The sequence below is a fragment of the Chinchilla lanigera genome, unplaced genomic scaffold, assembly GCF_000276665.1.
Source record: "Chinchilla lanigera isolate Chin_1 unplaced genomic scaffold, ChiLan1.0 scaffold00077, whole genome shotgun sequence".
NCBI classification, from domain to species: domain Eukaryota; kingdom Metazoa; phylum Chordata; class Mammalia; order Rodentia; family Chinchillidae; genus Chinchilla; species Chinchilla lanigera.
In genome coordinates, this window is record NW_004955478.1 from 8982478 (window position 1) to 9010323 (window position 27846).

Here is a 27846-nt window from a genome sequence, read left to right on the forward strand (position 1 = left end):
AGGTTGGCAGTTAGAGTGTGAAATTAGAAAGCAAATCATTAATTTCCCTTGGACGCCTTGCGTGTCCACCTGCCTTTCCCCGCTTGGTTCCTCTCTCTTCCCGTGATCCCACCAGGATCTCTCTGCTGCTTTTCTTCTTTTCCCAAGCTTCCCCTCCGCAGCAGAAAGGCCAGATTAGGGCACGATCACAGCCTCCTAGTGGGGGCAGCTGGAGGATTGCAGGGGAGAGCCTGACAGAGTGAGACCCCACGGGCTGCCATCTGTTGCTGCCAGAACAGCTCGTTAGACTGGCGGTGGGAGATGAGAGGAAGAGCCTTCCACGCGGCTGCCTCGGGGCATTCTCGGGAAGAATTGCCCTACATCTGTCAGGGCTGCTGGAGAGCAGTGGCCAGAAAAGTGCGCAAGGGTGACGCCATTCCCCTAGGTTAACTCCTCAGTGACTCAGATCTATCTAAGTGAGTGCCTTCCCGGCAGAAGCCAGGCCCACTGCATCTGTGACACCCGGAGACCCCACTCCCAGGCCCCAAAGAAGTTTTGAGTTTTGATTCATGCACAGGGTTTTTAATGTCCTTTCCCACCGTGAGTGCTGCTTCCTGATTGCTCTTTTTCTTTTGTGCAGGTGACACCAGGGAGCACCCCCTGTTCTGTGTTGAATATTCCCCTTACTGCTCCGTCTTTGCTTTCTCCCCTGTTCTGCAGCCTAATGCCAATTACTGCTGCCTCCTCCTGCCACTAGTGCCGCCCGCCTCCCCAGCAGCCCAGGGCTCCTCCCTGAACCTCCCTCCAGTTACCTTTCCAACCAGGACAAGCCCAGCTTCCGCCTCCCCAGGCCCCTTGCCCGGGTCTCCAGCGTCTCTCTGTTACTTCCCCATCTCCTGCCCAACTCCAGCAGAGACCCCTGTGCTGTGCCTGCCTGGCCCCAGAAGACCCAGTAAAATCTACCTCGTGTGGTAGGTCACCTCTGGCAAGCACAAGCACAGTGGAGTCAGGGACAGGGGGATGCCAGGATTCCAGAAAGCAGGTGGACAGGAGAGCCAGAAGGCAGTGCCGTGAACAATACCAGGCGGTGTGGTGCACAGGGGACGAGGAAGATGGGACAGCACTGCTACTTTCCTCGGGCTCAGCTTCTTCTAGTGCTACTGGAGTGAACACCCAATAAAAGCCCGTCATCTCTGGAGGCTCATTTGATTTCTTAATTCCTATGTCTGGCACTCTTTGGAATGTCACCACCAGAAGCCCAACAGGTTCTTCTGCGTCTGATCATACCCTTGGCTACGTGAATGAGCTCATGCCAAGGCCACCCTGAGAGGGTGGCACCAGGCAGGTTGTTCTGAAAGCACACAGTGGAACTGAAAACCCATCCAGAACCACACTGAGGAGGGACAAATTAAAGGGCTCAGTCAATGTTTACATTCCCTTCCCTGCCTACTTATTAGGCATTGCATTTCCTAAAATCAAAAATCCCACCTCCTGAGTTCCAAAATAAAACATATTTATGGTACATAATTAGGCTTTAATTAAGATCTCCTCTGGGTATGTGAGACGATACACATTTTTAGTGTGCTCAGCTAAGCAAATAGACGCGACCTATTATTTGTGACTATACAGAAAGCTGCCTATTATGCCAAAACAACACTGGCTGTAATTCTTCCCGAAATCCAAAGGGAGCAGTAAGTTTTCCAAAGCAGCGTCGTCTCCTAGAAGGAATCTTGGCACCTTCCTGGCACCAGCAATCCTGATCAAGGTGGTGGTGGGGAGGACACAGTCTCAGGAATTATATTTTCCTCTTTCAGTTTCATCTATCAAGAACTCTGTCTGTGTATGGGAAGGGATGTGAGGACAGTTAGGTGTGTAGAAGAAAGGAGTGTATGGTAAGGGATGTGAGGACAGTTAGGTGTGTAGAAGAAAGGAGTGTATGGTAAGGGATGTGAGGACAGTTAGGTGTGTAGAAGAAAGGAGACAGTTGAACAGACTTGGTTCTCATTGGTCAGTCTTATATAAATATGGGGCTTGTACATTTTGTTCCTTTCCTGGTCAGATGAAGAACTAGTCCATTAACAATCATGATCTCCCAGCATTATCAGGAGAACTGAGGCAGATGTCTTTCACTGATGTCACTGCTCAGTTTCTCTGGTACCAGAGGTATCATTCTGCTCAGATAGTGGAAGGGAGTAGGGACTGTATGTCACCCAGAGCAAAGCACAGCCCCCTAAACTCATTGACAAACAAGGTATTGAGTTACTTGGCAATGAATTGAACACATGTCCTCCCCTTTTCTGTAGGCAAAAGCTTGTCATCCTAGCTGAAGAGGAACTTGTATTTCATCTCCTCCTGCAGATATGAGTTGGGTTTCCTGCAGATTAATATATGCACCATGCCATGGTGAAGTCCCACCCTAAAAAGGCCCCAAAGGTCTAAAATTTGGTTCACAGGCCATGTGGGTAATGTGATTAGCAACTTGGTATGAGTGGTGAATGTTTGAAACTCTTAAATATATGTATGCAAAGTATGTAGTCATGCAAGATTATCTCATTTGTCACTGTGATTGCAGATAGAGAAGAAAGACCGTTTTGCAAGAGTTTGCTTTCTATAGAATCTAAGGGATAACACAGGAAGAAGTCAGCAGTGCAGCCAAATTAGATCATAATCTTTAAGGTCATGACCAAAATATCTTACTCATCTTTGTGAACTCTTAAATTATTGCATAGCAAGGGCACACAGGCATTTGTTGAACAAATTATTGTAAAAAGAGTTGCTATTTGCCTTTTGGATTTCATAAAAGAAGGCTAGGGAGTGAATCAACAAGAACACACAGGAATGAAGGCTGCTGAATAAGTTATTCTCAACCTGTGAGTCCTGAATAGCAATATATTTCTGGTCAAATTCATGTCTTTCATGGGAGTGAGCTCAGATTTCTCACTATTAGGAGTATTAGTATTGTTACTCTTTATGGTAGAAGCAGCAGCTAGCATTCTCAGCAGCTGATCAGCATTAGAGCATGAGTTAGGCCATTTATATGTATTATTGCTAAATGTTGCAGTAACTCACAGTGATACCTCAGTTGTTGAACTCCAAGCTCCAACTTTCCACTACTGGGACAAAAGAGTTGGGGAAATAAATATGCTCAGTGTGTGTAACTGTGTTTAATAGTCAAACCAAAAAATTCAGTGAAAAAACCTGTACCAGCAGAAAGTAAGTCACAAAGGACACAAAGGGGCAATGGTGATGCTTCAGTGTAAGTTCTACTCTCACCCGGACAACATACAGCGCTTGTGTTAGTGTGCTAAAACATGTGTCATGCTTTTTTTTTTGCACTTTATGTAAAATATTATAACCATGACCCCAAAGAAAGCAATACCAGTGGTAAAGCTAAAAGGAAATGAAAGCCAGAATAAAGTTAAAGAAAGAAATCATTGCAAAATTTATTAAGGTCCTGGAGAAATAAATTTACAAATGTAATTTTGGGGCCTCTGATCCAATTATTTGGTTTTCCATTATTTCTTGTGGGAAAAATACGTTCTTGAACTTTTCGGTGTGCGGGCACGAATTCGGAACGAATTAAGTTCAACAACTGAGGTATCACTGTAGTTTAATTTTACAGCTGCATGCACGATGGTTCACGTTGCCAAAGGTCAAGAGATCCCGGCCTTACTTCACTGCCAGGTCTGGTAGAACAATCTCTTAAGTGTTCAGCTTTACTACTTTAGTTCACTGAGTCCTTGATTAGAGGAGACACGGTAATAATAGTTTCAGAAATCATTTAAAAGATTTTATGCTTTGAAGAAAGCAGCTTTTTGAGCAACAACAAAAACGACCTTTTATCGTAAGTAATCTTAGGTGTTTTTCTTAACAAAAAGCGTCTTCTGGTTTTGAAGTTCCCCATAGCTGGGGGCTGAGTGCATCTTCTTGAGCCCTGCAAATCATACTCTGCAATTAGTAACACTGCACAACAGCGTGACTGACCTTTGTCCTAAAGGAGCTTACATTCTACTCAGAGTTTACTAAACATTAAGCGATTAACGCTAAAGGGCACTTTAAAAACAGAAAACAAGGGCTCTGGAAAAGGCAGAGTCAAAGCAGATTTGGTGGACATGAAACTGTTTCTCGAAGGACCAGCTGGCTGGTGCCGGCTGGGGAAGACAGAGGGCCTCTGGGAGGGAGGACACACCCAAGAAGGTGGGTGGGCGGGGCTGCAGGCAGTGTGAAGTTCTGCTGCTGGGTGTGGGGGGAATGTGGAAGTTCTGCTGGGAATCAGGGTAAAATCCTCTTCAGCAGAACCTCCTGACTTACAACCTGATCTGAGCCTCAAACCTGCCCCTTCTCCAGTTTACTCCTCAGTGAGAATCCTGAAGCTTCCTCCTCCAAGAAGCCGTGGTTAATCTCTAAAAGCTAGGGAGAAATGAAGCCCCAGGTGCTGGAGGGAGAAGCTCTGCCTCAAGGAATGCAATTTTGGGTGCTGAGAAAACGCTTCCCCACCTCTTCTATGGCACATCCCTTACTTAGAGCACCCGATGCCTCTATCCCTCACCCTTCCTCTATCTCCCCTTGTAGTAAATTGTGCCTAGTCACCACTCTACACCTTCCCAAGAATGCATTCTCATTTTCCAGAGAACTTCCGCTCTCTCTTCTCTTTTCTGGCCACACCCATCCTCTCTTTAGGCTCCAGTAAGCTCACCAGACACTGCCCGCAGCACGCTCCCGCCAGTCAGCTCCCTGTGGAGCATCATTTCCTGTCCTGAAGCTCAGAACCACTGTCTCCGCCCCGCTGCAGGGCCTATCAGGAGCAAGCAGACCCCAGCATTGTATTAAAATAAGCTCCACAGGCTTCCAGAGAGAACTCCCATCTGTCCTTGAGTCTGGATGGAAACTTTCATGCAGTTACAACCTATATACCCTGAAACATAAATCCAGTGGTCCCCACATGCCAAGAAAGGCAGTCTTCCCATGGACCGGCCCAGGATCCATCCCAGCTTTACCCCTACGTTGGCTGCTCTCTACATCTGTTTGTGAAACTCTTAACTGTCTACAAGGGCATGAGCCAGGCAGATTTTCTGGGAGATTCACAGCAGCTATCCATGACTTAAGTGCCCCTCAAACCCAAGAATTCATAGAGATGCATAGAAATCTCTCCCCCATTCACGTGCACCGAGGCTTAATACACCCGAAGAAGAAAGTTGACATTTTTAGTACCAGCTAGCAACCTCATCCCACGCGTGAACTTTAAAAGAGCTCACTGGGGATTCAGCCCATGGTAGCACTCCACTACTGTCCTCCACCCTGGAAGAGCAGCGAGGAGGACATGAGCAAGAAGAAAGACATTTGGTCCCAAATTCTCAGAACCTTGCTATAACACCATGGTTGCTGCTAATAAGCGTGAGGACATCAATGTGGAGGCACAAAACGTGTTGTGATTTGAACCTGGCTGAGCACTTGGGGAGGGGCAAGGCCACTGTGTGTCCCATGCTACCAACAGCCTCATCCAACACCCATGAACTGAAGGCTAGAAACTTCTTCGCAAAGGAAGGGTCTCTGCAGCCTGGGAATTGCGGGTGTCATGGTGCCCATTCATGGCGATAACAGCCTTGTGAATTAAGTATTATTATTTCCACGGAACAAGTGGGAGAGCTTCCCCACACTAGGGAGTGAGTCAAGTTTCAAATCTGGCTCGTCTCTGACCTCCTGGGTCCACCCCCTTAACTATCACTCTCCTTCCACACTGCTAAGTTCTCTGGGCATTTTCTATATGGAAGATGTTCTCCCGCAAAAAGTTACTGAAAAGATTTTGTACCTTTCCATGGCAGAAGCACCGAAGATCTTATCATGGAAGGGGAGACCCAACCTGGGGAGATTGACAGTCGGCCCAGAAACGCACAGCTCAAGAGCATCCGAGGACAGAAGCAGACAGAGGTGGCAGCCACCAGCAAAGGCACCGACTCTCTGGGGGTCAGGTAAGAACTGCGGCTGCCACGGTTTGGTCCTTGGGGCACAGGACTGACTGGTGCTGCTGCCTGGTGACTTCTTTCTGATTTTCACATGTCTGTGCTTCTGCGTGATGGAGAACTGCCTTTAAATGAAGTGCTTATAGGGTTTTTTCAAAGCAAACTACTTCATCTCAGCGTTCATTCTCCAAGAGCGGGTACTGGGAAAAGGGAGCAAGGCCCTGCGCTTTCATTTTTCTTTCTCATTGCTCCACAAGCAACTGTTCGTGGCTTTAGACGCAGGATGGAGGGAAGTGGAGAAGCAACCTACAGCTCTGGGAAGGTCCCACTGGGCCACAGCTCCCCACCCCCGACCCCCACAAGGGTACGGACATCTATCAGGTGAAAGATGGGTCACCGGCCCACTCCGCCCTCCCAAGATTTCCCTTCTGATCCAGGGAAATCATAGCGGCAAGATCTTAATGTGCAAGGAATAACATCCAAAAGAATATATGCTTTATTCCAAAGCACCGGCCTGGGGGAGGCCTCCTCTTTCTAAGTTTCTGCCCTGAGCAAGGATCCAAAGGCCCATGCCATCCACTTCACTAACTCTGTCTCCTTTCCGTGGGTGGCAGGCAGGGAAGGAAACCAGGACCTAAGGACTCCAGCAAAGAGACCTATCACAGCCAACACTGCCCTTAGAGAAACCACCAAACATTACGCTCTGTTCTTACTAAACTGCCAATGATGTTGAATTGAATTTATTTTATTCTAGTAATACACTGATTAAGTAGCCAACCTGAAGCTGTTTCTAAAAAAAAAAAACAAAACAAAAGCCCTAAATACATGTGGTAGATCAGTGACATGGGTTTGATTTTTTTTGTTGTTGTTCTTTGTTTTAAGAGCAGAATATATTTATTGAGGGAAAGAAAGCTGCTGTCCCAGAGAGGGACAGATGGGGGGCCTGAGTAGGTTGCCCCAGACTCTGTCTTTTCTAGGGACTTTTATAGAGCAAAACCACGCGGTGAGGGGGGTCCAAGGGAGGGAAAAATGGACAAAACTATGGTCAGCCAATAAGAATTGTTCAGGTAAAACTGATTAAATTGGGATCAAATGGGGAAGCAAGTCACATAGCAAGCGGGCACGATTACAGAACAGGGGCTTTTCCTGTAAAGGGTTGGGTCAGGGACTCTTCAAGTTGATCGCTACCTATATCAATCCCTGATGCCCATCCCTGGGAGGTATGTGGGTGTATTTGTTTAATATTTTGTCTTGAGGTCTGGCCCACAGCAAATACCATGGGTTTGTTCCATTAAAGGATGGAATTCCAAGTTAAGGGTAAGGTATAATAAATAGGCACATAGAAAAAAATAAGTAAATAAATGAAGACGCAGCCTACGTATGTCGGTGTGATATACCCTGGTGGACACATGCAGAAGAGCAGGGGAGCACTTAGATGTCTCGGAATTAGGAGCAGCCAGAGTATCTGTGAACCTAAGCACAGAGACATGCCCGGGGGTCCCGGGGACTGAATGCCTCTGACGAAGAAGGGCGGACCTCAGTTCCAAAGTTGCAGTTCTGCTTCTTCCTGGCAGTGGGGTCCTGGATGGTCACAGAGTCACTCTGGGCTAGTTTCCTGCCTAAAATAAGGATAACGAAATCTATCCCACTACACTGTTATAAAAACTAAAGGAAATAATACATAGACCAGTCCTGGCACATAGTAGATCCCACAATGGAGGCGCTGGGCTACTATTTCTCTCCTGCCCCCTCCCCAGGGGCTCTCTGTGAACTCTCCCATATTACTTGAAAGGTGAAGTTCTCTATGCATAGGTCATTCCTGGGCCCATGGGCACACGCCACCCTCCATCTGCACCCAAGGGACACCTCCATAATTCTGTAAGCCACTGAGAAAGAGTCGCTACTTTCTGTTACCCCAAGGGTTCTTACCCTTCCCCAATTATCATCTCCCTTTTGCTCCTTTTCTCATGTTCTACCATGGCTCACACAAATTGGAGTAGGAAGCAGATATTTGAATGGTATCAATGAGCAATTTGGACAAAATGTGACCAAATTTTCCCGAAAGCTCTTGCAAATCAAATTTTAAAAACATGAATGCCTAGCTGGGCGTGGTGGCGCACACCTGTAAACCCAACACTCGGGAGGCTGAGGCAGGAGGTTCATTGCAAGTTTGAGACCAGCCTGGGCCACAAAGTGAGCTCAAGGCCAGCCTGAACTGCAGAGTGAGACCCTGTCTCAAAAAAAAAATGAATACCTAATAGAAAAATAGGAAAGGAGTATACCAGACAATTTCACAAAAGAAATATTGTTGGCTAATAAGCATTGTTCTAAAGTTCAGCCTCAGTAGGTGACAAATATAAACTCATCCGTGAGTTCAATTTGGCTTATCAAATTGGCTAATGCTTACAAATAACATTTAATAGTGATAGTAAAACTAACAACTAACACTTCCTAGCACTGCTGTGTCAGGCGCTACTGCTTGCTGGTCGCATGGTTGTAAGAGATATGCTCACATCCGACCTGGAGCATAATTTGGTGCAAACTATCTGGGAAGGAATTTGGTAACGTGTCAAAATTCTCTAGAAAGTTTATGACTTTTGACTTGGCAGTTCCACTTCCAAAAATCTATGCTAAGAAGATATCGCATCAAAAATATACAAGCAAGGGGCTGGGGATTTAGCTCAGCGGCACAGCACCTGCCTGGCAAGCGTGAGGTCGTGAGTTTGATTCCCGGTACTGAAAAAAAAATATATATACATATACAAGCAAGGCTATTTATCAGTGTGGTCTGCACAATGATAAAACCACAAAACAATCTATATAACCAGCAGCAGAGGAAGAGTTAAACAAATTATGATATATTCATGCAATGTACCTTATATTATCCTTATAATGTCCATAAAGAGTAACTCACATGAGATAATACACACAATGCAATGTTTGGGGAAAGACAGCCGGGCATACAGCTGTATGTATAGAAACGTCGCAATTTTGGTTTTGAAAAAAAAGCATAATAATTCCTTGGTTCACAAATGCTTCTGTGTGCAAACAATTCAGTTCTCAAACAAAAGTGTTCAACAAAATTTTGTTTCCATTCACAAACTCCACATCTGGGCTGGGGATTTAGCTCAGCGGCACAGCGCCTGCCTGGCAAGCGCAAGGTCGTGAGTTCTATTCCCACTACCGGAGGAAAAAAACAAAACAAAACAAAACACACAAACTCCACATCTGGTGACAAACACAACCACAGCCCTATCCCCCCACAAACACAAATGTGGCCATCTTCCCCAAAATCCTACAACAAATTAAGTTCATGAAGCAAGGTAGCACTGCACCTATAGCTAAGGGAGCTGCACTGTAAATTCAAAGGATTTCAAGGAGCAGGTGGGTATAAAGGAGGAAAACATAACAGGGTTTTGGAGGCCTGTGATGAACCACCTCAAGGCATTTAATTCACTGTTAAAATGCTGAGCTGAGGCGGGTTGGAAACGACCCAGAGACCTTGAGTCTGCAGCTCCCCCCAGAGCATGAACAGTAGTCATCCGAGCTTTTGGTTGTGAGTAGGCTTAGATTATTTCATCCTCTGCTACAGTTTCCAAATTTTCTCCAATGACCATAGCTCACTCTTATATCCAGAGGGAAAAAATAAAAATACATGGCTGCTGGAATGTAGGGTGCTATTGGTCAAGCGCTTGAGGAAGTCCAGACCAAAGGCACGGTGTTCGGGCAGGCAGACACTCGTTCCAGTTTCATTCTGTGTGTCCCGAACTCCCGGAGATGGCAGGCACCTCCATCCACAGCTGGAGCCCAGGCAGGGCCTCAGGGAAGCATCCAGCATCTGCAGGGCCTGGGCTGTGAATAGCACATCCCTGGCAAAGCAACTGCAGTGTTTATTCCCAGCCCCAGAGCTATTGAAATCTGCTCCCTCTTTGATAAACACAAAAAATGGGGTTAAAATAGCATAAATATAGAATGGTCTGGTCTCACACACACGCATGCACGCACACATACACACACACATACCCCAGAGAAGCTCTGATCGAATTTCTAAAGAGGAAGACAGCAGTTGTAGGATCAAGGAAGGCTGAAGACCATCCCCTGGTGGGTTGCAGGGAGCCGTGGGAGCTTCACAGCATTGCAGCCTGTGCCACCCCGTGACAGCTCAGGCGGAAGCGTCCACGAAATGAGCTCATAGTTCCCGCTGAGTTTCCAGATTCTGTTTTTCAGAAGCCACCTCGCGGCTTCCTTTGCCCACTGGGTTTCTCCCACTTCCCTGGACAGAGGCCTGAGCTAAATTGGTCAGAGGCAGCAGGGAAACGGGGGAGCTCTTCATCCTCAAGCAGGGTAAGTGTGTTTAGGGAACCACCAGAAGCATCAGGTTCCAGCACCGTTAGCTGATTTCTGCAGCCTTTCTCCAAACTCAAAGTGAAAAGCAATCAAGCAGAGCCTACCCTTGGACCCTTGAATATATATCACTTTTTTCTCAAACAAACAAGCAAATTCAGTTGGTTACCTAAAGCAGCAGTGTCTCCAAAGATGGATCAGCCCGGGAGAGTGGGCGAGTCAACACCACTCCTGCTCACGGACAGCCGGATATTTAAAACGTCCTTAAATTGGGGATACATCTCTCACTGGGGTTTACAAAACCCCATGAGGAGCCTGGTAGGAGAGTTTAACTGATTTCTGGAAGAGGCGATGAGCAAAGCTTCACACTGTGTCCCTGTGTGTCCCCCGCAGCTAACAAGAAGAGAAGCTTACAGACTATCAGGACATTAGAGCCTCGACCCAGGGCTTCCCTGCGGACAGCCTCAATTAAAGCGAGGCAGTACTGACTTGGCCCTGGCTGAGCTGGCCGCTCAGAGGATTTGCATTTCCTCAGCAGACCTGTTATCACAGACCTTCCTGGACCCCTGGAGTCCTGTCCACTCGACAGGCAAACTGCTCTAAAAACTAAGTGATAGGGACAGCAGAGCCTCATCAGCCTTGCTAAACTGCCCAGAAGGCAGCAGGGGGAGAAGAGCCCATCAGGACGCAGACAAGTACTTTCAGTTTTGTGCCCACATCGTCAGGGTGAAACGTCCTCAACCACACGCACTAGCATAAATCCCACGGGTCCTGGTTTTCCCGAGGAAATTGGAAGTCCAGCCAGTGTCTTGAGGGATGTGACCCAGGGTGGTGGTTAAGAACGCCAACCCTAGCATCAAGCAGGCTTGGATTCAAATGTTCACTCCGTCAGTTACTAGAAATACGATCTTGTATTGCAAGTTACGTGGCCCCTGCTAGGCCTTGGTGCCCTCATTTCTAATGTGGTGCCTCTTTCTTTCGGTGTGGGGCTTAGCTGCATGTCTGATATACCTGGCATGGTTCTGGCCTGCTCAGCAAGGAGAGGATATGTATTGCTGTACAAGGCAAGTTTTGAATAAGCGATCCCCGCAGTGGAAATTCCTACTCCATGGGCTCTTTCTCTCTCTCTCCTGTCCTCTCATACTTCGGAACTGGGAGGGTAGGAAAGGTGAAGATTCAGAGATAGCCAGAGGCTATGAGTTTACTAGAGGCTAATGACTTCTTGAGGGCCATGTAGCTTTCATTTCCGTGACATAGTAAGCATGACCACCACCACCACCAGTGTACCAGTGCCCCAGCTCTCAGCGCCTTCCTCCCAGTCTGCCAATTTGCTAAGAGACGCTGTACTTTTCTTCAGTGTTTGTAAAGCTGTGTGTGAAGCAGGAGGGTCCTAGGTGGATGTGGGATGAATCTGGCTGGAAAAAGACTAGTGGGTTTTTTTCTGGAAGTCATTCCCGGAGTGCTGGTTTTCCTTTTCAATAAATACAGAATGAAAACCAGTGCTTAGTGAGGCGTTTATCCATCCTCAGCCCTGGCTAGCCTGGAGCTGGACCAGTCTTCCTGAAGCTTCTGCAGGAAGAATCCGTAGCCTCAAGGTCACCCTGTGTCCCCAGAACCAGCCTGAGCTCCACAGATGTGGACAGAAGAATCCAGAAGCACTAAAAAGAAGCCAGCTGTGCTGGACTCCTCCTGCACCCACCACTGTTTTGGCCACGTACATTTTATTCTCTGGGGCTTTTTTTAACGGTTCCTCTTGCTTAATGTAGAGGGCTTTCATCCATGGTGTCATAACAGAATGATGACTTTGTCTGTCTTCCACGCAGGTCCAGTAGTCCAACAGGAAACCTTGATGTGGGCAGGCAAAACGAAGCTGAACAGGACAACTCAAGAGAGAAGAAGTTTCACCTCATCCTCACAGCTGGTGAGGACAGCTGAGAACCCCCCCGAAGGGACCAAACAAGGAGCCCCAAACGCTCCTTCCCTGAAAGCGCCACATTCAGCCCTAACTCAGACCTTCCAAGGGATGAAGAGTCCTCAGGTGCTGAGTGGCTCCGCGGGGCCAACACTCGCCCCCAGCACCATGGCAGGGCCGAGAAGGACAGCATGTCGGTTCCAGGGTGAAGAACGGCATCCCACGCTATCACTGAACACTACAGGAGAAAACGACGATGCTGAAAAAGAAACCGACACAGAAGAAGGAATTCTGTTGGGCGGTGTGCAATCTCCCCACTCTCCTTCCAGTTATAAACAAAGTAGGTTTCTTGGGCCATCTGCCTCTCAAGGCAAAAATAAAAATTTCGAAGACAACGCTGACCATTGCCGAGGTAATTCTTTCAGAAGCCAGCCCAATCATGGCTCATCAAGAATAAGCAACACAACAGAGCCCGTGACAAAGCAGTCTTCTGTCCGGCAAAGGATGTTCCAAGAGCCCAGGCTGCCTGCTGAGGAGCCCGTTGAGGGAAACGACGGTAGAGACAGTAAAAATGAGAAAAAGACCTCTGATTCATGCAACACCAAATCCGATTCCAGCCCAGACAATGATCTCAATGCTAAAAATGCATCTAATCATTGCATTTCTACGGATGATGGGCCTGGTACCCATGACTATGAAAGAGACTGCCAAGGCTGTTTAACTGGTTCCAGAAATTCTCCAAACTCCTTAACTTCTGATAGACCAACAGCTTCAAGACCATCAGTGAACCCATCTGCTAGTGCTGTGGGACCATCAGTGCATACTGCTCTGAGGGATCATGTTCCAACACACTTGTCAACGTCCTCGACTTTGGGTCCTACTTTAGACCCGAGGTTCAGTGTGTGCCAACCACTGCCTGCTATTAGAAGTGGGAATCCATTTGGCAATACTGAAAACCACGATGATTTTCCAGTAAACGGTGCACACGAATCTGATGTCAGGGCAACAGAGGACATTAATCCGCCCAGCCAGCCACAGGGAGCTCCACTACATGCAGATCTCTCAGTAAGTCCTCAAGGCAGCTGGTCCTCGGTGGATTCTCCCGGCTCATCTCTGCCCGGAGGGAATTTACAAGGTCACTGGCGCGTGCTTGGGTCCCTGCAAGAAAATGGACCTTTCACTTTCTTCGTTGTGTCAGAATCCCCAAATCAAAATGATAATATGAACAGCATGTCTGCCTCTGGCTTGACAAATGAAAAAGGGGCCACTGAGAAAAAGGCGGACCCCGAGAAACTCAAGAAATTGCAGGAAAGGTGAGGAATCTTCACGCTTATATACATAATACGTATACGTGGTTTTTCTGTTTTTCCAATGCTGGCACAGAAGAGAGTCCCAGGAATTTTGAATCATAGGCTGGCTCTTCCTTGTCATTTTAATGACTGCTTATTTTAAGGAAATTGTCCCTCTTCTGTTGCCCTTAAAATATATGTGTATAAAGTTTGCTATTCCTGTTCACCTCTTTCAGTATTCCCCAAACGTTTTTTCCTTGAATCCCATAACTTTAAGAAAGGGAAGTCCGCTAGGTATAAGGGTTTCTGACAGCTACGGAGGGCTAACTCTTCTCCCCAGCAATTAGGAACCAGGATTTTTTATGAAAAGGTTGCTATCTCCCCAAAGAATGAACCATTCAGCACTTGAAGTTCACAGCTCTCCCTCGTGGGGCTTGTCGCAAATCTAACCAACAGTTCTAGAATTTGAACCTTCCAAACTAAAAGACTGGTTCCAAACAGTTACCATAGTTACTTCAGCTCTCCGAAGCCTGTGCCAGGGTAACCACTGCCTCCGTTTTATGTGCTCTTTCTCATGCATGAGACAGAGGAAAAACAAGATCTTTTTTAGATTGCCCTTTTCTTTGATCTTTCCTTTCTCATGAGGTGATTTTGGGATATTTCACAGCTATGAAACTGGATACTCTTTAAAGCCATCCTTAAACACTGTGTCAGAATTCTACCATTTCATGTATGGTAGGTGTTTACTAATCTTGGCTTACTGATCTGGAAATTGATTCTTGGAATGTGAGCCCTCTTTGTGTATAAGTTACTATGGTTCATGTGGACCATTAATTATCCTATTGATGTTCATTTGTAAGCAGGAGACTTCCATGGCAATGGATTAAAAATGAAAACAAGGAGTGGAAATGAAACACAGACTGCATATAGACTCCTCCATGTCTTTTATCCAGCTCCAGAAGTGAGGGCTATTCTAGCTGCCAGGATCTTTTCTTTGCCATAGCAGGAGAGCTACAGGAAGAGAGACCCATGGTTAAGGACAAGCGGCCTAATGCCCACCCATTCTCGACTGCAACCTAGAAAGATATCTTCCGACAGACTTGTCAGAAGTCTGAACTCCTACCACTCTAAAATGATGCTTTTGGGCTCAAAATAACGTCTTTGAAATTGCACGCACTTCTAAGGCACGCTAATGCACTGAATAACTATTATTTATAGAGGACTTAGTTTATCAGACATACTCTTTTTTCTGAGTATAGTAAACCATCTATTTTTCTCATTATTTCCACAGTGTGTATTTTGGGAAATTTTTTAAAATTTTATTTATTTATCTATTTTGGAACTGGAAATCAAACTCAGGACCTTGTGCTTGCCAGGCAGGCACCGTGCTGCTGAGCTATACCCTAGGCCCCAGGAAATTTTTTTTAAACAGCATAAAACAAAAACACCTACACTGCTGAAAACATTTTCAGTCTTTTATCTTTTTTTTTTTTTTTCTTTTTTTGTGGTACTGGGGATTGAGCTCAGGGCCTTCACACAGAACTACATCCCCAGCCCCTTTTTTAATTTGAGCCAGGCTCTCACTGATTCGCTAAGTTGCTGAGCTTGAACTTTTGATCCTCCTGCTTCAGCCTCCCAAAGTTCTGGGATTACAGATATGCACTACCACGCCCAACTTCCAGGCTTCACCCTTGGCACATAGGTGCAATTTTAGTAAACACTGGTTTATACTGTTTTATAAAATGACGTATTTCTATTTCAAGGTCCATTTCTCAATGCCACTTACGCTTTCAAAAAAAATTTCCCCTCAGTTTCTTTAATACATACAAATAAGTGTGTATATGGGTATATATGACTTTATACATATATATATACGTATGTATGTATACATATATATTTTTTTAAAATTTTTAAACACACACCAGAAAACCCCAGATATCCTTGTGTCCACCTTAGCTAACGTAAGATTGTTGACATACTAGAGCCCTCCCAAGCCCCTCACCTACCCAACTTTTTTGTCTCCCCTCTTACTTCCCCCCACTCCACCAGGGCCATTCCTGCATTGCATTTATCATTCCTTTGCTTTTAGTTTTATTGTGTTCAGGGGGTTTTCTGCTCTATGTTTTTACTGTATGTGTGCATGTATGTGTTTATAAACCACTGCGTATATTTTTGGACTCTAGAAATGGAAGCTCTGCTCTTCTGTGACTTGAATTTCCCCCCAGCTGCTTGTTGGTATTTTGGCTTTAGTTTTTTCCCTTTTACCACATACAAATGTATTTAGCCATTCTGTCGGACATTTGGATTGTTCACTGTTATCCGCAAACTGCACCGCGTGAAGATTCTTGTAAATTCAAAGACACTCACAATGGGAAGAATTCTCCGGGATAATTGGCTAAGAGTGAATTGCTGGGCTGGAGGGGAGCGCATCTTCCACTACACTGACCAACGCCAATCTATTGTTCCAGCAGCAATACCCAGCATCATATACATCCTGACAATACTTACATTGATCGGCCTTCCAATTTACCAGTCTGATGGGAACAGAATGATATTGTAGCTTTAATTTGCATTTTCATAACTGTTAATGAGGTCAGGCAGTTTATGTGCTATCCTGTGTTTCTCTATTCCGTGAAATACTTATTTATGCTTTTTGTTTATTTTTTATTTTAGGAGTCTATTTTTTATTTTAGGAGTCTTCTAAGAGGCATTTTATGTGCTCTCTTGTGTTTTTCTATTCTGTGAAATACTTATTTATGCTTTTTATTTTTTATTTTAGCTACTTATCTAATCCTAATTTTAGCTACTTGTCTAACCCTTTGACACACACAAAAAAGAAAGAAAGTTTAAAAAGGGGCCAGGGGTTTAGCTCAGTGGTGCAGTACCTGCCTGGCAAGTGTGAGTTCGATTCCTGGTACCTCCCCCCTCAAAATAATAATAATCCTTTGACAGTTAGTATTGGAAATATTTCCCAATTAGTAGTTTGTCTTTCTGTGATGTATTTTGATAAAAAACAAATTCTTCATTTAAATGTAATCAAATGTGTCCATCTTCCTTATGGATTATAATTAGATATCTCCTTTTCATTAAAAAGAAGTATGCCCCTAACCTGAGGTTATTATGATATTCTTCTTATTTTCTTTTAAAATTTCTAGTTTTACTTTGCACATTTAAGACTGAAATGAAATGGGTTTTGCCTTTGTGTGAAATGATTTTCAATATACCATGTGAGGTAAGCTTTATTTTTTCCCCGTATAAACAGACAATTATCCCAGGATTTCCCCTGCTGATCTGCAGAGCTGGTCGTGCACAACGCACCTCTTGCAGGGCTCGCCATTCTGTTCCACTGATCTTTTTTGTCTTTCTAATATCACCTCATCGTAATGTCTGCAAGCTGGAATATGTGGTGGAAAGCCTTCCTCCAAAAGGTGCTCTGTAAAGAGTCCTTGACCGTACACTTTAGAGTCTGCTTCTTGGAATGTTTGTTGGAATTACATTGAATCTATGGTTTATTCTTGGAGAACTGACAATTTTGAAATATTGATTCTTTCTCAGATAATCGTGTCATCTTTAATGCTTTTCAGTATGGTTTTGTGATTTTTCTTCTAAAAGCCCTTTGATTTAGCTTAGATTCTTTCGTTTACTGCTATTTGCTAGAGAAACAATATTTTAAATCCTACTTTTAACTCTCTGATGTTGATGTATACAGACGTAACTGACTGTTTTCTCTATTTTTTCTATGTAGCAAATAATTTCAGTTGTGAATATTTTAGTTTCTTTCCTTTCAACCTTATTTTTTGGTACTTTTTAATCATATAGGACATATAGCTTATATAGATGTATATATATGTATATGTGTGTGTATCTTACAGATATGTAATTTACAGATATACCTTAGATAACATATAATATATATTATATAACATATAGCATATAATTTTAAACACTGTTGAATTCTGTTGTTATTTGAGCCATCTTTTTTTAGCATATCCGTAATTAATTACTTAAAATAACTTCCTAAATGCGTGACCTCTAAAGAGAGGGAATGCACATTCTCAAGGTCTTCAATGTGTATTATCAATTGACTCTTTAAGAAAGTTCTACACCTTTACAGGGTCCCCACTGCATAGTCTTTTTCCCTGCACCCTTGCCCGTTCCAGGGATTTCATGTTTGTCAAGTGACTAACCAAAGACTGTGATGATTTCATCATGCAAACTGTATGGTCAGGGACACTGAACTTTTTCTATGTTTGTTTTAATGTTTATTTCTTCATTCGTCATCACCTGATCATTCCCCTCTCCATTTTTCTGTTGGGATATTCATATTGTTTTTATCTATTGGAATATATGCAAACATTTTAAAATAAAATCATTAGCAATGCTCTGCTACATAATGGGCAGATATTTTTTCTCTTTCCCACTTGTGTTTTACGTGAATGTTTCTGATATGTAGAATTCTGAAATTATTTGTAATCAAATCTGGTAATGTATTCCCTACAGCTTCTGCATTTGGTGCCATGCTTGGAAAACCCAGTGATCACTCAAATGTTCATAACTGTTGTCTTCAGTAGTTTTATATTCTTATTTTACACATCATAGAGGTTAAAAATTTGGGATTTATTTTCTTATGGTTTGATTCCTGATTCTATCAACTATTAACTATGATTTTGGTCAAGTTCTTTCATTTCTAGAAATCTGTCCAGAAAATATATATATATGCATTCATTCATTCTTCAAAGAACAATGAAAATTAAATCAGGTTTTAAATACTTATGTATGCTATAGGGTATCTAGTACACAGTAAGCACCTGATGCATAGTAGCTATGCCTGCATTTATATGGAATATATTTAGGTGTATGGTAAAAGGTGAGTTCTAATGTCTTTTGGTCATTTGACCCACAATCATTATATCCTTTCCTTACTAATTTGAAACACCTTCTTTGGTATATGTTACCCCTTTCAGTCTATCTATGAACTTTCACTTCTATTCCATTAATCTGCCTGAAGTACTGCATCAACTATCCACTTTAATGTACTGCAGATTTATAGATTTTATATAATATGGATTTTACATAATATTTTATATAATTCTCCTCTTACCTTTCGTTTTAAAATTTTTATTGCCCATCCTAATTGAATTACACTGCGATTTCAGAAAATGTGATCTGTATTTTTTTGCCCCAATACATATGCAATATTTACAAATGTGCTGCAGAGATATAGATATAGCTTATGTATAGCTAATACACATACTAGCTTTAAAAACTTGATATTAAAATCTTTCATACTTTATTCTTTTCTACTGAGTTTGTCCATCTGAGAAGGTCTTTGTCAAAAACGCCCACGATGATTTGGATTTACTCATTCCTCTTTGTATTTATAAGACTTTTCATTTTTTTTTTTTTTAGCTCCTTAAGTGTAATGGTTAATATATTCTTGGTAGATTGAGCAATCTTATACTTTTCGCTTATATTTATACTGAATTATATTTAACACCTGGGATTTTAAAAATTTGTTAATCGTACTCATTTGACTCCCCAGAAACCCTTCTTACCTGTGGTTGCTCCTTTTACATTGCAGTGAGCAACACCCTCTAGAATCATCTGAAGAGTTAACTCCTCCACTGCCTGCACTATGCATTTCTGACAGGATTGGCTGACTCTATTTTCTTTTTGCTGATCGGTGATCCCAACTGTCTCACGAGGGAAGCCATGGGTGGTTCAGTGAAAAGAGGCACCAGCACAGTCCCCACCGACGGCAGTGTGCCTTGCTTCCTCTGTGATCCTCTCCCCTCGGTGGGAGCTTTGTATAAACGGATGATGTTCATGAGCTTATTTTTAAACTTTGGTCTTTATGGAAAGTTCCCTTTCTTTAGTGCTAAGTTCCAGAGCGCTGGCCTGGTAAGAGGCACTGGGGCCACTGCCGCTCAGGGTACTGAGCCCCGCCATTCTGAAGCAGGCCCTGAACTAGTAGTTACCTTCTAATTCCCAGGTTCCTTGCATTGGTGTCCACCCCATCCTCTGGCAGGGACTCCCTCTGGACCTGCTCTTTTCCTTCCCGACAGTTTGCCCCTGTGGCCATGTTGGGTTGTCATTTCCTCTCCGCCTGTCGGTTGTCATCATAGTTTCTGATCTGCTTGTTTTCCAACACTGTTGTGGATTCACTCTGTGTAATTATCTGTTTGGAGCTTTTTAAAAGATAAGGATACACATAGAAGTCCTTTACCTAATGTCTTGATCTAAACCCAAGAGCAAGCTCACCTCTGTCAAAACGGGATGTCCATAGAAGTGACAGTGGAAAGTGTTACTCTGGATTAACAGAGAGCAGCTACTTTGGGGTGATAACTATATGCTTCATTTTTCCTTTGTTTCTGTATTTTTCTGTCTCTTCTTTACTTTTATTTGTAAAAATACGAGTTTCAAAAAAAAAAAATGATAGCCTGCAGATTCCCACTAATACCTTTGAGAAGATGGAGTTGTGAGTCAGGCATTCATAAGCTATAAACAATTTATGGTAGAGCCCCTGATCCCACTGCTTAGGTCAGTGGTCTTCAGACCTGGAGCTTAAGTACTGAGCTAGGATTGCCAAGGCTAGAGCCCAGGAACCTGTCCTGAAGGTGCCTACAGGTGAACCTGAGGATCTTTATTTTCATCTGAAAACCACTGATTTAGATCACTTGTTTCCAAAGGCTGTGTTGTACTTCCCTAAAGCTCTGCTATGTTTCTGTCATTTTCTTAGGTTAGGGTTCCCTGAAGCTCATCTTCATCCATTGAGGCATCTGCTCCATAGCATACTTGTTATTCTAGACTATTTATGAACACAGCGAAAACTATACTGAAATAAATTAAAATCTCAATCACTAAAAATATTTGTGATTATTCAGAATATCCTTAAGGGGAAATTACAATTCCGCTTCTCTTCACTGAGTTTCCCTTTCTTGGAGAAGATGTTCCAAAAAGCTGAGCAAACATCTCTATACCCTGAGCACTGCCCATCTTTTCCCTCTCCTTTGACTGTAGATGCAGACAGTTTCCTTTCCTTGACCACACTGCCCCCAGCACTGTGAGGAGTCTAAGGAAAAAGACGCTGTCAGCCTCCTCAAACCTCTCCACAGCCAACTACTCCTCACTCACCACGCACAGCAGCCGGCCGTTCTTTCCTCACTTACACTTCTGCTTACATTTTCATCAATTCTGCCGTTATCAAATTGCAGTAGCTTACATTCTGGAGTGTGGACCTCAGCCGTTGGCAAGGGTTGTGTTACTGGTGAGCTCACGTTCAGGTTTGCTGGTCCATTTATCCAACCTGTTGAGGGGCCCCTGTGCGTGAGAGCTTTGCGAGACACTGACCGCACTTTACAGTGTGCACAACAAGGTCACCATCGTCCTGCACGCAGTCTGCCTACAACTCTATGCAACTACAGTATCGACGCCACCATGAGCCTCACCTCATTTTGTACACAGAGGAAACAGAGTCTTGGGAAGATTCAAGGAACTTGCTCAAGGTCACATGATTCAAACCCAGGAGGCCTGACCACACGTCTCACCAATACACCAGATCAAGAACTTCCTCCTCGCGGCTGAGGCAGAGGAGGGGCTCTTGGCCCCTTGGCCAGTTGCTCTCTGTAGGCTTATCCCTCGCTTCCCTTTTTGTTTTCTTTTCTTTTCTTTTTTCCTCCAGTGCTGGACACTGAACTCAGGACTCCCAAATGCTAGGCAAGAACTCTATCACTCAGCCGCATCGCCAGTCCCACCCTTGTCTTCCACACCCCCATCCTAGAGGGGTTGAACCCAGGGCCTTCACCTTGATCTACACTCTCAGCCATTTTTAAATTCAAATTTACATTTAGTTACTTATTTATTCATTCATTCACTTAAATACAGAGTCTCACTAAGTCTCTAAGTTGCCAGCGTGGGCTCAAACTTGTGATCCTCCTGCCTCGGCCTCCTGGGAGGCTGACATTATAAGCATGTGCCACCACTTCCAGGCTTCACTTCCCGATTCACCTAGCCAGCTCACACGTATAGCAACTACAAACTAGCCTGAATTTGTGCACCGATGATCAATAACTCCATCTGAAAGAATTCTTACCAGGGTCAGAGGGAGAAGTGGGTGAGCCGCAGAAGCCCCAGCAGTAAAGGCATGGGGGCGTTGCTCCCTCTTCCTTCCCCCATGAATGTCCCAAAAAACAGTATACTTGCAGAAACCGCAAGATGGAGACGCTCGGTCACGATGGCTTGTTTTCCATTTAGTCTCCTGGAGGAGGACTCGGAGGAGGAGGGAGACTTGTGTCGCATCTGTCAGATAGCTGGGGGTTCCCCGACCAACGCCCTGCTGGAGCCTTGCAGCTGTGTGGGAAGCCTTCGGTTTGTTCACCACAAGTGCTTGGAAAAGTGGCTGCAAGTGAAAATAACATCAGGTAGGTGGGAAGGGAGAGCGGCAAACACACCGAGGTACAATTAACCTGGGACGCCACAGTGTGGGCCTCGGAACCTTGTCAGTTGCTCGGGATTCTTCTTCAGAGATGCTGCCTTCAAATTATGGGGGGGGGAAATGAATGTTTTTTAAGTCTGAGAGGAGAACCCTGGAAATATCTGCTATTGAATCCTCCTCCCGCTTCAGGCCTGGGCAGAGATGCTAAGATCACCTCCCAGGAAGAAAGAAAATCGAGTCAGGGTTGAACCTCATCAAGCAGGCAGTACCTAGTAGGCATTTGGTAGAAACAATCCAGAAAGTTCATCGTGAGAGACCCCCCCTCCCCAGACACACACAATTCTACTTCCCTTTATTTGGGGGGAGGAGGGTGGGTGTCACCTAGGAAACCAAGCAAAGCTGCAGCAGCAGGATAAGAATGTTGATCTGATTTTATAGACCTACTTTAGATAAAGAGATTTCCATGCGCTGATTTTGTCAGTTTGATCTTATAACTGGGTGTGAAGCTCCTTCTCAACTCCCTGGGGAAGTTACAGCCTAAATATAGCCGTATGGGTAGATCAGCTGTAGTTTTCTTGGCAGAGAAGAAGTTTCTTTAAAACATGGGTTTAGAAATGAACACAGTTTTAACAAGAAAAATAAGGCATCAATGCAAGCAATTCCATTAGAAAATAACTGCTGCCTTTTACCCCTTTGAAAATCTTACTCCGGGACCAAATCCTATTTCTGTGACCACACTATCACTATTGCAGGCACCTACAAGACCTGGAGCTTTGCGCTGGCCCCAGGAGGTGTTGCCAAGCCCCTGCCCCAGCGACGGTGCACCACGCAATCACAGAACGAACACATGGTACCCACTGTCTTGTCCCCAAAGCTCTGTTTCCATGTGTGCATCCTTGCCTAGCATGAGAAACCCAGGATTAATCCTGAGATGTCTAACTGTGCATCTTCATAGCAAACAAATAGCTGTGCAAAGCAACACCAAAAAAATGGATTTTAGTTTCTGCCGTACAATGTTTTATCCTGGAAATTTGGTCCAATAAAACATCTAGCAAGGAAAAAAGAAAGAATCCATGAAACGTGTCATGACAACGAGGTTAAATGCCCATGCTAGCGTGGATATGCTTGGCAGAATTATGTTGGAAAATGCCCAAGATGTTCAGTAACCAAAAACATTACTGAATGATGCTAAAAAAAGAAGAATCAAGCAAACAAAATGCAGATAAGGGATTACTATTCATCTTGTCCTTTAAAAGTCTCTGTTATTTACTATAGCTTTATGTCGCCAGTGGGGAAGTAGAACTGGGGTATAAACCTACCTGGGTCCTAATTACTAAATAGATACAGATAACTCGTAAGTCCTCTGCTTTCTAATGCATAAAATAAAAGTCAAAATGCAGCCACTACACAAGGAAGAAAGCACACAGTATGTGCCTTAGATATAATAGCCACATTCTGCCGCTCCTACTCTTGCACCGGAGAGTAGGCTAAGGGGAGAAAAAGCGCTGTCCTGAAATGCATGTTTTTAAAAAAACATCAACCCAGGAAGCGTTGTTTCTTTTCCCAGGCTTAAGTGCTGGCCCTAGGTACTACTGTAACTTTTCTCAGGGGGAATTATCATCTGGGTGGGATTAAACAGAGATTTTTAAGCTCTTGACTGAGGATAGTTTCTGCCATCTAGTTAGTCCTCATGAATTTATTTACCTCTATGTTAGGTCTACAAGAAAGAAAAAAAATATAGACCCAACATTTACTGTCTTTCTCAAGACTTGTGTTATAAGACCCTTAATGGCCATGTAGCAATTCCAGTTTTCTGAACCATTACGTTTATACTTAAATAGAAACACGACTTGTTATTTAAAAGCCATGGGCATTTCACTTACATGAAGCTTGCATAATAAATGATTATAAAGGAAAAATTTTCAGATCTCAGATTCAAGGCCATTTTTACAGGCTTTAAATGAAGGCCACTGAAGCTCAGAATTCGCAGCACACTCAAATTCAGGCTCAAAATACCACCTATCCAATGTGCCAATGCAAACAGATCTCGGGCTGTATGCACATATAATTCTGTGTGTGTGTGTGTGTGTGTGTGTGTGTGTGTGTGCATGCGCGCGCGCATGGTGAGAACACTGAAGATCTATTCTCACCTATAATTCTTTATTTAATTCAAGGAGCAGATCTAAATGCTGTGAAGACCTGTGAGATGTGTAAGCAAGACCTTCTGGTTGACCTGGATGACTTTAATATTACTGAGTTCTACCAAAAGCACCGGCAATCCCGGGTGAGAAACACTCCCACTATGCCTTCCCAGACTAACACAGGTTTGAGGTACTAGACAGGAAGAAACTCACTTTCCCTGTCCTAAGGAATGTAACAGGCCTGTGAGTGACATGAGTCTAAGACTGGCCTTCAGCTCACTTCTTTAAGAAGGCAGTCACTAAATTGGAACAGTGGAGAGTTGGAAAGTCTTGGTTATCCTGGACCAAGGGTGCCAATTCACCTGCTGTCAGAGACAAAATTAAGAAGCTACAAACCAGGTGTGTGCCACCATACATGCCTGTAATCCTAGCACTTAGGAGGCTGAGCTAGGAAGATCCTTGCAAGTTTGAGACCAGCCCAGCCTACAAAGTGAGCTCAAGGCCAGCCTGAACTGCATGGTGAGACCCTGTCTCAAAAAGATTAAAAAAAAGAAAAAGCTACAGAAGCCAGTTGGACAAGAAGCCTGGGAAAGTTCTATACCCAAATTTGCTGAAGCAAATTAAGTTTAATAGCAAAAAGAAAAAATTCAGGACCTTGGAGGAAATGGCCCCAGTGTACATATCAAACAACTCTAGGATAACGCAGAATTGCTTTACCCAAGGTTAAGAAGCATATAGCAAATGCCTATTGTTTGCTTTTTAACACTTGGTAAGTCAAGGTTAGGATAAGCACAGAAAACTCTACTGGGGCGTTTGGATTGCCTATTACTGTGAGACAGTTAGTTAATCTCAGGGTGAAGGCTTATGCCCAAGATGATAGCTAATTACCCAACCCTCAGGGAACAGGGTTCCACTTAGACGTACACTCTCTAATGCAGGAGCCACAAGTCACATCTGGCTAATAAGGAGGCGGCTAGCTCTAATCTGTATATGCTGTAAGCGCCAAATACTAAGCACCAAAAAAAAAAGAGTATAAAATATCACTTAATGTAATATTAAATGAATTGTTTTAATCAAAGCTGGGCAACTTTATAAAGGAAAGAGATTTGGAGCCACAGGGGTAATGACCGACCATGCTACGTCCTGTCTTGGTTACTTTTCGCTCGTTGCTGAGACAAAACACCTGGCGCCCAAAAGAAAGGAAGGAAAGGTTTATTTAGCTGACAGTCTGTGGAGGTTTCAGTCCACACTCAGCTGGCTCCAGGGCAGAGTGGCACAGGGCAGAGGGCAACTGTTCATGGCAGCTGAAAAGAGCAAAAAGCAGCAAGAGCAAAAAGGGAGGAGCCACAGAGAGCAAGCCTCTTTCCCTCCCTTATACTGTGTGCATGCCTCCCGCCCTGGGCCAGGTGCAGCACTCACACCCATAATCCCAGCATTGGACCGTGAATCAATCACAAACTCTAGAAGCCCGCCCCATGACCGGGCTTGAGGCTTTGAGGGGACATCCAGACACAAAGCATGACAGGCCCTTTCCCTAATGATGGGAACAACAACAACCAAAACCACCCCGAGAGGTTTATTTAGTTCACTGTTCTGTATGTTCAAAGGCCACAACATGGCCTTCGTCCTGGCACAGTCCTGAGGTGGGACATGGCATTGCACGGCAAGAGACAGGGCATACACATGCTTATGTGTTCTGATCTCTCTCCCTCTTCTTATAAACCACCAGGATTCAACCAATCATGATGACGTCGTTCAATCCTAATCATCTCCCCAAAGTGCCACCTCAATACCAGTCAGATTGTCTCTACCTCTTCAATGTTCAAACACTATCATGCAATGCCTGAGGCAATTATCTTATTTTAAAAGGGTTGGCTCATTGAGATTCTAGTCCAAGAGTGAGCAGTTCCCATTACTTTGGGCCTCTGGCAAGCACATTATGGTAGAGAAAACTGCTCATCTCTTGAGCCAGGACACAGAGAGAGACTGGGGCCCCACAGTGCCCTTCAAGCATGACCTCCATGACCCTAGGACCCCTCACTAGGCTCCACCACCTAAAACCTGCACCTCCTCCCAGTAACACCCCCCTGGGGACCAAACCATGACACATGGACCTTTGAGAGATACTCACCCAATCCATAACGGCAAAAATTAAATTAAATTAAAAAACATGACCCCTTGGAGGAAACAAACCATAGCCAAACCATAGTACACATCACATGTCAAAGGTGGTATGCTTCCCAGCTGAGCGTGTAAGCAACTTGGAAGTCTCTGCTCCATGCTACAGCCGGTAAAAAGCTGAACAGACTGAAAAGTCAACAACTCTTCTGAGGTCCCCAGGGAAAGGGAGCTCCCTAGGCAAACCACTGCCCCTGAAATTGGAGAGACAGGAAAATAAGGAGAATCACAATTCCCAGAGCGGAGGCTCATGTGCAGAGACCTCCATGGGAGCCGGTGCTGGGTACAGAAGCCCAAACCGATAAGTGAATTGCTGGAGGTGCAGCGTGCACAAATCTGAAAGTCAGAAACTCCAGGGGAGCCCAGTCGCATGGGTGTCTCCATGCTTCTGTGAGTTTTGTTTGTTTTGTTTTGTTTTTTTTCCCGGTACCGGGAACTGAACTCACGACCTTGAGCTTGCCAGGCAGGCTCTGTGCCGCTGAGCTCAATCCCCAGCCCTTCTGTGAGTTTTATCTTCAGGAGCTCAACCATGTTCTCAGAGTGAATATCTGAGAAAAATCCCCTCACACTTCTGACAGGGAGAGGAGAAAAGTAAGCATTTTGACATAAGCCAGAGGACTCTTCTGCCCTCAGGGGAAGGGCTTTAACTAGAGCCCAACTAAACTGGGAGAAAAGAAATATCAACTCCAGGCCCGTGTAGCCACTGGATGGGAGGACCAAAAACCACGTATGAAGTGCACACCCGCAGGCACAGGCTAACTACGACACTGAGACCTACTCAGAGGATTAAGGAATGCTTCCTTTGTGTCACATCTTACCACGATGTTACTAAAGGCCTTTGTCTCACAGTTCCTATTACATCATGTCCAGTTCTCAAGGTTAAGAAGGGCGACCAAAAGGTAAAGAACACGATCCAAAGAGACAGAGTTAGCCACAGAACTAGGTTTAGATATGGCAGAGGTATTGGAACTACCAGCCCAGGAGTATAAAGCAACTAAGATTTATAGACCAAGAGCTCTACCAGATGAAGGAGGTGGCACTGCAAGGATAGGAAATGTAAGCAGAAGGATAGAAATTCTAAGAAAAAGAAACGCTATAGATCAAATATACTGTAAAGGAAATGAGGTGTGTCTTTGATGAACTTATTAGTAGAGATTCTACACAAATAAGGAAAGTATCTCTGAGCTTAAGGAATGCTTGCTGAAATTGAAAAGCAAAGAGAAAAAAAGACTAAAAGAAAAATTACATAAATCCAAGCATTGTGGAACAATTATACAAAAGGTATAACTATTAGTCAGCTTTCCATCACTCTAACAAAATACCTGAGGTAATTAACTTATAAAGAGAAAAGCTATATTTTGTCTCATAGCTTTGGAGGTTCAAGTCCAAGATAGGGTAGACCCATTGCCTTGGGCCTCCGGTAGGTGAGACAGACAGCAGCGGCAGGAAGCAGGTGCTACAGCAGACTGCTTGCCTTGTGTTCAGGAAGCAAAAAGGAGAAAGCGGCTGAGATCCCACAGTCCCCTTCAGGGGGACACCCCCAAAGACCTAAGGACCTACCTCCTGAAGGTTCTGCCACCTCCAGGCAACACCACCCCAGGGACTGCAA

General features: G+C 44.3%; 1 protein-coding gene and 1 long non-coding RNA gene across 6 annotated transcripts in view; one reads left to right on the forward strand and one right to left on the reverse strand.

The window, feature by feature from the left end:
• Positions 1–27846, forward strand: part of March10 (membrane-associated ring finger (C3HC4) 10, E3 ubiquitin protein ligase) — a 93135-nt gene that overhangs the window by 50967 nt on the left and 14322 nt on the right. Inside the window, 5 exon segments of the mRNA XM_013503225.1 lie at positions 1731–1744; positions 5805–5948; positions 12107–13508; positions 21738–21904; positions 24093–24202. Coding sequence (XP_013358679.1) covers positions 1731–1744; positions 5805–5948; positions 12107–13508; positions 21738–21904; positions 24093–24202 — 1837 coding nt within the window.
• Positions 1–27846, reverse strand: part of LOC102004925 — a 55466-nt gene that overhangs the window by 13018 nt on the left and 14602 nt on the right. Inside the window, exons 1-3 of one of the 5 annotated variants that reach the window (XR_263711.2) lie at positions 21577–21742; positions 20619–20790; positions 19463–19672 (exon numbers count right to left, since the gene is read on the reverse strand). The exons of 1 other annotated variant lie outside the window; for it this stretch is intronic. This is a non-coding gene — a long non-coding RNA (uncharacterized LOC102004925). Of the gene's footprint in view, positions 1–9962; positions 10433–10452; positions 12101–19462; positions 19673–20618; positions 20791–21576; positions 21743–27846 lie in introns of those variants that run through there. 3 more of the 5 variants (XR_001230861.1, XR_001230862.1, XR_001230863.1) reach the window with 3 other exon arrangements.